This window comes from Vipera berus (assembly GCF_964194415.1).
Source record: "Vipera berus genome assembly, chromosome: 3".
Taxonomy (NCBI): domain Eukaryota; kingdom Metazoa; phylum Chordata; class Lepidosauria; order Squamata; family Viperidae; genus Vipera; species Vipera berus.
Genome location: NC_138204.1, coordinates 216044055 through 216056699, shown reverse-complemented (window position 1 = coordinate 216056699; position 12645 = coordinate 216044055). Strand labels below are relative to the sequence as shown.

Here is a 12645-nt window from a genome sequence, read left to right as displayed (position 1 = left end):
AGTGGCCTCAACGACTCTCTAAAAGGATGCAAATGACCGGCTCTCTACAAGGAGTATAAATCCTTCCATCCCCCACCATCCAGTCAGAGCCGAAGAAGCTTCTCGGATGGGAAGCGAAAGGTCTTCAGAAGAAAACCAGGAAGTCCTGCATCTTTGGCCAAAATACAATCTGGATAACTGACAATCTCCCTAGACAGCATCCTAGCTTTTGCACGGGAAACCGAGAGCTGGTTTGGCTTCCTTCTGGGCCAATGTAATGCATTCAGTAAAGTTTTATACTTCGGGTAAAATAACGTCCGAGGGATCTCTTTTTCTGGATCCCGCCAACTGGACAGCGGACGCCCTTTCTACTCTCAACAGCAGCAAACACAGGGAGTTCCTGGATGTACAATCGTTCGTTTAGTGACTGTTCAAAGATACGACGGCCCTGAAAAAGGTGACTTATGACCGTTTTGCACACTGGCGACCCTTGCAGCATCCCCAGGGTGACGTGCTCAGAATTCCGATGCTTGGCACCGGACTTTTTTACAGCATCCCGGTGTGTGTGTGTGTGTGTGTGTGTGAGAGAGAGAGAGAGAGAGAGAGAGAGAGAGAGAGAGACGGGATCACCTTTTGAGACCGTCTGACAAGCAAACTCCATGGGGGGGGAATCCGGATTCGCTTAACAGCCGCACGATTCCCTTAACAACCGCAGCCCTTCCCTTAGCAACCCTGGCAAAATGGGTGGTAAAGTCGGGGTGTGACTCCCTGGGCAAATTCCAGTCCCAAGGACCAGAAGGAGGACTGCCTGTTCCACTGCCGACCATCCCCCAAACATCCCCGGGGAAGAAAAAGGAACGCTTGGTTTCCAAAGGAAGATCTTGTATTTCTCTCCTCTTTGGGGGAATGAGATTCCACCACACCTGGGGGGGGGGATGGGGGAGTGCGGGGGGGGGGGGAGAAAGAAGCCCTGAGATAATTCTGCTGCAGGACAGGCTGATTTCCCAAGGAAGGCAGAGGGAATTTTGCCCCCTTACCTTTCCGTCTTTGAAGTAGACGAGGTGAAGGATCTCCACGGAAGCCGGGATCACCTTCCCAGCCTTCTCGCTTGCGGCCAGAGGCCAAAACTCAACCTCCCGGCCAACCTCGGGGGCCGCCTCGTCTTCCAGCGCCATCAGGTCCATGCATGGGAAGCCTACAGAGAACCAGAAGACGCAAGGTGATACAGGTTAGCCCTCGGCTTACGGCAGTTGCCGTTGTAACTGCGCTCATTAAATGAATGGTCCCCCCCCACAGCACAGCCTTCTTAAGAGTCAGCGTAGATTACTCAGTGAAGAGATCCCAGCTTGCATGCAATCGCGTGGGCGGGCTCGGATGCAGAAGTAGGCTTGAGTTGCTTTTGGATTTCCTGCCCCATCAATGTGAGCATTAATATTAACACGGGGACCGTCCTTACCGTAGGCAGAAAACGCCACGTGAGGAACAGCTGCAACTACGGCTGATGACCTAGTCTACACCTACTCTGTCCTACCTAAAAGCATCATGGGAAGCCTGGGTTGACCATGGCTGGGGCTGGAGGTCACGATCTGTGGGTTGTTTTTTTCCTAATCTCATACATTTATCATTTTAGCTTACCATTTCTACATCTTTTTCTGGAAAGGGAGTAGCAGGGCAAGGACATATCTCTGCAAGAAGGGATGGAAGAATGCCGATTCTAAACTGGGGCTGTGCAAATCTGGCCACTCTAAGACCTGTGGACTTTTAAGATTGGTGGACTTCAACTCCCAGAATTCAGCCTGGCCACTCTAAGACCTGTGGACTTTTAAGATTGGTGGACTTCGACTCCCAGAATTCTCCTGGGCAACTTTAAGACCTGTGGACTTTTAAGATTGGTGGACTTCGACTCCCAGAATTCCCCTGGGCAACTTTAAGACCTGTGGACTTTTAAGATTTGTGGACTTCGACTCCCAGAATTCCCCTTGGCAGACCTGTAGACTTTTAAGATTTGTGGACTTCAACTCCCAGAATTGCCCTGGGCAACTTTAAGACCTATGGACTTTTAAAATTTGTGGACTTCAACTCCCAGAATTCCCCTGGGCAACTTTAAGACCTGTAGACTTTTAAGATTTGTGGACTTCAACTCCCAGAATATTGAAGTCCACAGGTCTTGAAGTTGCACATCACTGTTCTAGATGATCCTTTTGGGGGGCTTGCACACCACGTGGCTCCTTCACAAATTGACCCCCAGGTAGCCACAGTACCTCAGCCCCCAACTCTACCTCCATTGAGCACTGAATGTCTCTGCTAAGAAAATTCTCGCCTTTCCAAGATGCTGGGTAGGCCATTAGGGAGCGGGCCCTGGTCAAAGGGGGTCAAACCCAACTCACCTGCGTCATCCCAAAGTCTGTAGACCACTTTCTGTCCAGGCAAGGTTGTCTTCTCTGGGTCTTCGGTCACTTTCAGCCTCGGAGAACCGTTGACTTCCACCAGCTGAAGACGGAGCAAAACGCAAGGAAGTTAAGGACGCTTGACCTCGTTCAGGACCCCCTGCGCTCAGATACGTGGGACCTTGCTCTCGGGGTGAGAGGCCCGGCATCTAAATGTAATCCACAAAATGGTGTAGTTAGAAGTCCTTGGTGCTCTCTGTGCTTGGCTGGTTTCTTGCAGACGTTTCGTTACCCAAGTAGGGGCGAGCCCTGAGGGTGTTCCCTAGCTGGGTCACAAAACGTCTGCAAGAAGACCGCCAAGCTCGGAGATCACCAAGGACCCCACCCTCTTTTTCCTCCTCCCTCCCTCCTCCTCCATAAACCCCACTTCCTTCTAGCATGGATGATGTCACCTAGTTTGGGTCGTGAAACGTCTGCAAGAAAGCCACCGAGCTCGGAGAGCACCAAGCATCCCTCTCATTACAGTATTTTATTGATTACATTTAATAAATAAATTCATCCTCCTCTTCTCCTCTTCCACTTCCTCTTCCTCCTCCTCCCTAAACCCCACTTCCTTCTAGCATGGATGATATTACTTAGTATAGGTCATGAAACATCTGCAAGAAAACCGCCAAGCTCGGAGATCACCAAGGACCCCTCTCATTACAGTATTTTATTGATTAAATTTAATAAATAAATTCATCCTCCTCTTCTCCTCCTCCACTTCTTCCTCCTCCTCCTCCTCCTCCTCCTCCATAACCTGGTTATTCGAGCTTGCCGGCCTGGACTGAGGGATTGGGGTTTTAAATTTCATAATTTAATTTATTTTGTTTGGGGCTAAATTTAATTTAAACTATTTTTAACTTTTGTATGTTATATTTTAATTGCCCTGTACACTGCCCTGAGTCCCTCGGGAGAAGGGCGGTATATAAATCTAATAAATAAATAAATAAACAAACCCCACTTTCTTCTAGCATGGATGATGTTACCTAGTATGGGTCATGAAACGTCTGCAAGAAAACCGCCAAGCTCGGAGAGCACCAAGGACTCCTCACTACAATATTTTACTTATTAAATTTAATAAATAAATTCACCCTCCCCTCCTTCTCTTCTTTCTAGAGAGTCAGAAGCTCTAGAGCAGAAGTGGGAGACGATGGTCCCTTGATGGCTCGTGGACTTCAATTCCCAGAATCCTTGGGGTTCTCCAGCTCAAACTCCGGGAATTCTGGGAGTTGAAGTCCACAAGTCATCAAGGGACCATTGTCTCCCACCTCTGCTCTGCAGATGGACCCATCTCCCCTGCCCCACAGCAGAGTTCCTGGCTTGCAAAGGCTGCCCTAGAGAAGCAATCTGGCTTTGGCCAGCCCCCTCCCCACCCCGAAGAGCACCCCCCTCTTTCGCCCCATGCCAAAGCGTGGCTCTTGAAGTGCAGAGGGGTTAGTTACCTTGTAGACGCAGCCTAGGGTGGTCTGAAGGGGACACGTCACCAGGTGGGTCCCAACGCCAATCATATCGATTTCGTTGCCCTGTAAGGAGCACAGCAAGACCAAAGGGAAACTCCTCAGCCCAGATCTGCAGACTGATCACACACACACACACACACACAAAAATCTCACAAGGTCACACCAATCGGGGCGGCCCAGGCTTTTGAACCTCAGGGGAATGGTGTCCTCTCCTGGCATCACAGGGGCTGGAGGACCCCAAGTAAAGGATCCTGTCTTACGACCCCCTTATTACAGGAGTCTTCAAACTCGGCCCTTTTATGACTCGCGGACTTCAACTCCCAGAATTCCTCAGCCTGGCACACGTGCCAGGCTGAGGAATTCTGGGAGTTGAAGTCCATGAGTCATAAAAGGGCCACGTTTGAAGACCCCTACTCTATTGGATGAGTAGCCTGGCTCTTCCTTCTCTCCTGTCTAATAATACAAGCTGTCCTTAACTTTCAACCATTCATTTAGTGACCATTCCAAGTTAAAACAATTAACCAGTGGAACTCCTTGCCACCAGAAGCGGTGAATGCTCCAACACTGGAAGTTTTTAAGAAGAGACTGGACAGCCATTTGTCTGAAATGGTATAGGGTTTCCTGCCTGAGCAGGGGTTGGACTAGATGACCTCCAAGGTGCCTTCCAGTATTATTATTATTATTATTATTATTATTATTATTATTATTATTATTATTATTATTATTATTATTATTATTATTTACAATGGCACTGGAAAAAACCAAATTCCAACCTTTTTTCACCCAATTGTTTAACCATCAAACTCAGGCACTCATTTTTTTTTAATTTTAATTTCCCATCAGTGTCCAAAATGTCTCTATTGTTTATAATTTCAGAGCAAGTTATAGTTGGGTAACCAAAAGCTTCCCTTATTCAAACTTATTCAAACACTCATGGGAATTTTTTTTTTTAAAAAAAAGCAAAAACAGGATACTGATCGAACATATGGCTATTATTAAGTGCAAATGCAACTAAGGTATGTTTTGGTTAGAAATGATATCTTGAACTGACATTATTGATGTTATGAGAAAAATGTAACAAAATGCTGATATTCAATTGTATATTTATTAATAATCATAAGAATTGTATTTGCATAAACCAAAACATAACTTAATTGCATTTGCACCTAATATCCATATGTTCAATCAGTATCCTGTTTTCGCTTTTTTTAAAACAAAAATTTAATTTGCCCTCAGTGTTCAAAATGTCTGTTGTTTATAATTTCAAAGTAAGTTATATTTGGGTAAGCCAAAGCTTCTGTGATTCAAACTTCTTAACATTTTCCTGTTTCCCTGCTCGTACCAAAATCTAATATTCTAATTACAAGCCTTATCTTTCTAATTTTGATAATACTTCTGTTCCTAGCCATTTATCTATTCTCCACCATCTTCAAACATCTAGTTAATAATATAATATCCCATCTAGTGGATCAAAAGCTCTATTTTCTTCAGCCTTACTCCAGCTTTCCTCCTTTGCCAACTAACTCCAGAAATCGTGGGCGCTCCATCACTGAAGTTTAAGAAGAGGCTAGACAGTCACTTGTCTGAGACGGCATGGATTCTCCTGCTTAAGTGGGGGGCTGGACTAGAAGACCTCCAAGGTCCCTTCCAGCTTCTATTCTATTCTAACTTTCCAAGTCAATTTGCCCAGTGTGGGAAAACAGGTACTACTGGAAGAAGAGAGGAAACATTTCATGGTGTAATATTGGATCTAGACCAGGGCTAGGCAACCTTGGCTCTTTTATGACTGGTGGACTTCAACTCCCAGAATTCCTGAGCCAGCCACGCTGAGGGGAAAAGGAGAGGTTTCCAAGCTGAGCCATGCTGACTCAGGAATTCTGGGAGTTGAAGTCACGAGTCATAAAAGAGCCAAGGTTGCCTACCCCTGGACTATATTGAAGAAGTTAATATAGACCACTGAATTACTAATAGACTCAGACAACATGTTGTCTATTAAGTATTTAATTGTAAAACTAGAAAATTAATAAAATATTTAATAAAACAAATAATTCAGGCACTCGGCCACTGGCTCATATTTATGACGGTGGCAGCGTCCTGGGGTCGTGTGATCCTCTTTTTGCGACCATCTGACAAACAAATGGGGGAAGCCATATTCACTTAACAAGCTTGTCACTAACTCAACTGCAGTGATCCACTTAAAGACAGTAGCGAGAAAGGTCGTAAAATGGGGCAAAACTCACTTAACAACGGTTTTGCCTGGCAGTGGACATTTTTGGGCTCAACTGTGGCCATAAGTCAAGGACAACCTGTAGTTTATGGAAACTAACCAAGGAGAGAAGCAACCTGGAACTAAGGAGAAACTTCCTGACAGTTAGAAAAATTAACCAGTGGAACTACCTGCCTCCAGAAGCGGAGAAGTTTGACATGCCTGTTCTAAATCATTAGCTTGACAGTATCACACCGCATCACTATCACAACACAAATAGTTCTTCAGCTACTAAAAATACACAATATTCCATTTCGAACTCTGTACAGTCCTTCCTACCGCACCCTTCTTTGGAAAAAAAAATCACTTCCCCTTGTGCTTCGGCATATGAGTAATCGCTATATTGCTGATATTTTTCCCCCTCATTTACTTATTTCGTCCAATTTACACAGCAGTCCATCTTCTAGATGTGACCCCAGGCAGCTGACAAGTGAAAATAACCAAAACAAAACAAGCCATGTCAATAAAAATTAACTAAAAGTTAAAAAGAGTTTAAAAAAATATATAATTAGAAAAACAACATTCTGCTGCCACGCTTGGAATCCAGATCGAGGTTTAATCGTTTTGCAGAATATGTTCAGTTGACATCAGCTGCAGTTGCACAATGCAGGTTGGGGAAAAAAAAGACTTGAAACCCAGCAATTGCATTTTTACAACACCTTAAACTGGGTCACTTTTAAACTCAGTTAGTCTTTTGTGCAAACCCCAGCCAATTTGGTTAAACGTTGAAAGTTTGATGCAAACTTAGGAAATCCACTGGATGTGCATTTTTAAACTATAAGAAATATACAATGCGAACCTTTTAAGAGCGTTATCAGGATATTTAGCTTTCTTCAGCTGGAAGAAAGGGGAATGTGCCAGAATTTTAAAAAAAAACAACAGGAATAGAACAGGAGAATTTTGACTACTGCAAACTTTTAGCACACCATCGCAATATTAATATACCGCTTCAGGTTTTGGTCACCACACTACAAAAAAGATGTCGAGACTTTGGAGGGAAAAAAAGTGCAGAGAAGAGCAATTGAGATGATTAAAGGCCTGGAGACTAAAACATATGAAGAACGGTTGTAGGAATTGGGTTTGGCTAAGTCTAGAAAAAAGAAGGACTGTTGGGGTGTGTGTGAAGAGGACATGATAGCCAAATTCCAATAATTGAGGGGCTGCCACAAACAAGAGGAGGGGGTCAACTTATTTTCAAAAGCCCCTGACGGAGGACAAGAAGCAACGGATGGAAACTCATTAAGGAGAGAAGCAACCTGGAATTAAGGAGAAACTTCCTAACAGAAGAATTAACCAGGGGAACAGCTTGCCACCAGAGGTTGTGGGTGCTCCAACACTGGAGGTTTTAAAGAAGAGACTGGACAGCCATTTGTCCGAAGTGGTGTAGGGTCTCCTGCTTGAGCAGGGGGCTGGACTAGAAGACCTCCAAGGTCCCTTCCAGCTCTATTCTATTCCAATCCTCACTGCAAAGGGTGAGAAAGCATCCTGAAATATTCCCTCCACCTCATCCCAAGCTGCTTTGGCGTATCCTCACTTCTTGACACAATTCTTCCAAGCTCTGTTCGCTGACATCGTTGCTCACCGTGATGGGTATCGTCTCAAACCATGGAACCTGGAAACTGGAAGGGAAGACACAGGGGTTAAGAGGGACACCCCCTTTTCCACAGCCCCCTCACTTTTTCTGCTCCAACACGCAGCCACATCTATAGCCTATACCAGGGGTAGGCAACCTTGGCTCTTTTATGACTCGTGGACTTCAACTCCCAGAATTCCTGAGCCAGCATGGGGGAACTATGGCCCCTTCATGACTTGCGGACTTCAACTCCCAGAATTCCTCAGCCAGCATGGGGGAACTATGGCCCCTTCATGAATTGCGGACTTCAACTCCCAGAATTCCTCAGCCAGCATGGGGGAACTATGGCCCCTTCATGACTTGTGGACTTCAACTCCCAGAATTCCTCAGCCAGCATGGCTCAATTTGGAAACCTCTCCCTTTCCCCTCAGCATGGTTGGCTCAGGAATTCTGGGAGTGGAAGTCCACGAGTCATAAAAGAGCCATCAAGATTTTCTTAATGCCACAAAAATGGAAAGATACCTTAATTCCCACAACAGATAAACGGCTGGAAAAAAACCTGATGGAACTAGCAGCGGTGGCTAAGTTGCCTGCTTGAATCAAAGAAAATAATACATTCAATTTCATTTTCTACTTGGAAACCACTTCTGGATTTTGTGCCCGCCATGTAAAACCCCCCCAAAATAATGAAATTTTGAATTTGGTTTTGCTGATCAGGTTAAGTTTGTTGTTAATGTAGGATCAGCATCAATTGGGGCGATTTGCAGTGGATAAGAAGTTGTAGATTTTTATATGTGTTAATTACAATAACAGAAGGCTTTGAAGTTTAACTTTGCTGATGATTAACCCGTTAGCTATTTTTTTCTTTACATATAGAATATACGATGGGTCAAATTGGGTTGGAAATAGGTGGAGAAGCATATAAATTTTGGACCTGTTTCGCAAGGGGGGAAAGCTATTACTTTTGTAATTTATCTGTCAGTGTTCAGTTGGGGGGGGCGGGTGAGATAATATCTATTTTTGCTTTTTTTCCTTTTAATCTGCATTTTTTTTAAAAAAAATATTTTGGTCTAGTTTTGTTTTGTCCTTGTGAATTATTTCCCCCTTTGTATTTTGCATTTTAATATTTCTCAGTAAAACAGTACAAAAAGGAAACATTAGTTTGTCAAAGTAAAAAGTTCAGGCTGTAATGTTATTACAGGCAGTCCTTGGCTTACGATGACAAATGGGTCCAAAATTTCTGTTGATAAGTGAATCAGTTAAGTCCATTTTGTCCCACTGAGTGACCTTTCTTGCCACGGTTGTTAAGCAAATCACCGCAGTTCCGTTAGTCACATGGTCATTCAGCGAGTCCAGCTTTCTCACAGACTTTACGTGTCGGAAGGTCGCAAAAGGGGAGCGCGTGACCCTGGGATGCTGCGACCGTCGTAAATATGAGTCAGTTGCCTATTGTCTGAATTTTGATCACGCGATCCTGGGGATGCTGCAATGGTTGTAAGTGTGAAAAACGGTCAAAAGTCCCTTTTTCCATTAATTTCAAACAGTCACTAAACAAGGTATAAGTTGAGAACTAGCTGTATCTTGTTTTATGGTGCTAAAAAGTCAAATGTCAACAATGCAATTCTTTTCCTCTTTCTTCTACACTTTCTTTTTCCTCCTGCTTTCCCACTATTTTCATTTTTTGTGTGTTTTATATCATTTATTATTATTATTATTATTATTATTATTATTATTATTATTAATAATAATAATAATAATAATAATAATAATAAGAAGAAGAAGAAGAAGAAGAAGAAGAAGAAGAAGAAGAAGAAGAAGAAGAAGAAGAAGAAGAAGAAGCCTCTTGGGTGCAACCCCAAAACAACTGGAGCACCACTTGAACACCATCGGCATTGACAAATTCAACATTAGTCAATTGCAAAAGGCGGCCTTACTAGGAGCTGCTTCCATCCTGCGACGAGACTGTGATACCATCAAACATCCACATCTGCCTATCCCAGGTCCTTGGTAAGGACTCGATAGGTAGACAAAAAGGCCAAATCCAGTCTGAACATCTGGCTGACTGTGCAATGATCAATGATGATGATATTATTAATATTAACATTAACGTTAACAACAACAACAATAATATAGACTCTCTTAGTGCCATGGATTGAATCTGAATCCAAATGAATGATCTAGAGATGGGAAGGCCTGGAAAAAACCTGGAAAACTTGGGGGTGGGGGGGGGAGAAAAGGGTTTTTTTTCTAAATAGCTTTGGGGGAAAAACAGGAAAAAAAACCCTCTTTTTTCCTAATTTTTCTGGTTTTTCCCCAGGCTTTCCCATCCAGAGGGTGGATGTTCACCCCTTCCTTATCGGCAGCTGCAAAGATGAAGTTGACGTTTCTGCCAAATCTAAGCTCTTCTTTGCCAGGTGAGCAATGAAACCCAGTCCCAGACACACACACAAACACACACACACACACACCCCAACTCACTGCTTGCTGCAGGTGCGAAAGATGTGCCGGATCTCCACCGACTGCTTGGCCAGGTCTCCGCTGTCCAGCCGGACTCCGATGGCTCGGTATCCTAGCTTGTTCAAGGCCAGGGCGACAGCACAGAAGTTGGGGATGCCACTCCTGAGAAGATCAAGGCCATCGGTCAGGCTCTCCGAAGGAGATCAAAAGGGCCTTCAAGACCCACAGTGGACACCTTCTTCTTCTTTTTAATAAACATTTTATTAATTTTCTAGTTTTACAATCAAGTACTTAAAAGACAACATGTTGTGTGGGTCTATTAGTAATTCAGTGGTCTATATTAACTTCTTCAATACAGTCCAGGGGTATTGGTGGAGCAGTGGGCTAATGCCTCCTTAAGTAACACCAGCTGCCTGCAATTAGTGCAGGTTTGAGTCCCACCAGGCTCAAGGTTGACTCAGCCTTCCATCCTTCCGAGGTAGGTAAAATGAGGACCCAGATTGTTGGGGGCAATTAAGCTGACTTTGTAATAATGCCGCTTGGGGGTGTGTGAAAGCCCTAATAAGCAGGCATTTACATAGAATGAAGGCTACTGCTAAGCTTGTAAGCCGCCCTGAGTCTTCAGAGAAGGGCGGGATATAAATGGAATTTAAAAAAAAACAAAACTCAGCTCTTTTATGACACGTGGACTTCAACTCCCAGAATTCCTGAGTCAGCATGGCTCAGCTTGGAAACCTCTCCTTTTCCCCTCAGCGTGGCTGGCTCAGGAATTCTGGGAGTTGAAGTCCACCAGTCATAAAAGAGCCAAGGTTGCCTAGCCCTGGTCTAGATCCAATATTACACCATGAAATGTTTCCTCTCTTCTTCCAGTAGTACCTTTTTTCCCGCACTGGGGAAATTGACTTGGAAAGTTAGAATAGAATAGAAGCTGGAAGGGACCTTGGAGGTCTTCTAGTCCAGTCCCCCACTTAAGCAGGAGAATCCATGCCGTCTCAGACAAGTGACTGTCTAGCCTCTTCTTAAAAATCTCCAGTGATGGAGCGCCCACGATTTCTGGAGTTAGTTGGCAAAGGAGGAAAGCTGGAGTAAGGCTGAAGAAAATAGAGCTTTTGATCCACTAGATGGGATATTATTTTATTAACTAGATGTTTGAAGATGGTGGAGAATAGATAATGGCTAGGAACAGAAGTATTATCATAATTAGAAAGATAAGATTTGTAATCAGAATACCAGATTTTGGTACGAGCAGGGAAACGGGAAAATGTTAAGAAGTTTGAATCACGGAAGCTTTGGCTTACCCAAATGTAACTTACTTTGAAATTATAAAAAAACAACACAGACATTTTGAACACTGAGGGGAAATTATTATTTTTTTTTTAAAAAAGCGCAAACAGGATACTGATTGAACATATGGATATAAGGCGCAAATGCAATTAAGATATGTTTCTGTTAGAAAAGTTATCTAAAACTGACATTATTGATACTGTGAGAAAAATGTATGAAAGATGGTGATATTGAATTGTATATTTATTAATATTAATGTTAATAGCATGCTGGCTGAGGAATTCTGGGAGTTGAAGTCCACAAGTCATCAAAGGGCCAAGTGGGAAGACCCGTCTTCTAGATGTCCTTCAGGATTCCTTAGCGGTCTCCCCTCCAAGGCCTGGCAGCCCCCTCCCAGCTTAGCTTCCGACCTCAGCCAAGGATGAGTAGGCCAGCCCCCCCCCAAACGGCACCCCCTCAAGATTCTGCCTAAAAGTGGGGTTTTCAGCCGTCCTTTTTCTTACCTCATGACGCAGTAGGTGTCCACCAGCCCTTGGAAGTTGTGCGGGTAGGCGATGGCGTAGGACATGAAGGCCGCCCGCTCTCCGCAGCTCACCTTCTCCAGCGGGACTCGGAGTAATTGGCACACTTGGGTCAAGTACGTGTCCACTAAGGTTGGAAAGTCCACAGGCTCCTTCCCAGTCAGGGGCAGCAGACTCTACTGGGGAAAAGAGAGAGACTGCCCAACCCACTTCTTGAGAAGAACTCTAGGACTTCAACCACCATCTTGAGAGCCTGGGACCTCTTGGCCCTGCTCGGAAGGGACCTTCCCCACAGACGCTTCTTGGAGGACCAATTGGGGTCCGTCAGCTGATAGGGGACTTTCTGGCTCTTTGCTAAGATCTTTCCCAAAGGTCCATGCCTGTACTTCTAACGCCAAGACAACAGATTCACAAGACTGTGGATCTCCTTGCCCAAGAAAACCACCCAGCTCAGAGAGCACCAAGGAGAAGGGAGGGAGGGAAGGAGGGAAGGAGGGAGGGAGGGAGGGAGGAAGGAAGGAAGGAAGGAAGGAAGGAAGGGGAAGAAGGGAAGGAAGGAAGGAAGGAAGGAAGGAAGGAAGGAAGGAAGGAAGGAAGGAAGGAAGGAAGGAAGGAAGGAAGGAAGGAAGGATGGATCACTGATTACAATCCCTAGTTGGGTCATCAAATGTCTGCA

The 12645-nt window shown here is 44.5% G+C and overlaps 1 protein-coding gene across 1 annotated transcript in view; it reads right to left on the bottom strand.

Annotated features, from left to right (window-relative positions):
• Window positions 1-12645, bottom strand: part of NAPRT (nicotinate phosphoribosyltransferase) — a 35843-nt gene that overhangs the window by 7092 nt on the left and 16106 nt on the right. Inside the window, exons 6-11 of the mRNA XM_081323056.1 lie at window positions 11952-12145; window positions 10186-10326; window positions 7669-7753; window positions 3851-3931; window positions 2367-2469; window positions 1017-1174 (exon numbers count right to left, since the gene is read on the bottom strand). Coding sequence (XP_081179182.1) covers window positions 1017-1174; window positions 2367-2469; window positions 3851-3931; window positions 7669-7753; window positions 10186-10326; window positions 11952-12145 — 762 coding nt within the window. The remainder of the gene's footprint in view (window positions 1-1016; window positions 1175-2366; window positions 2470-3850; window positions 3932-7668; window positions 7754-10185; window positions 10327-11951; window positions 12146-12645) is intronic.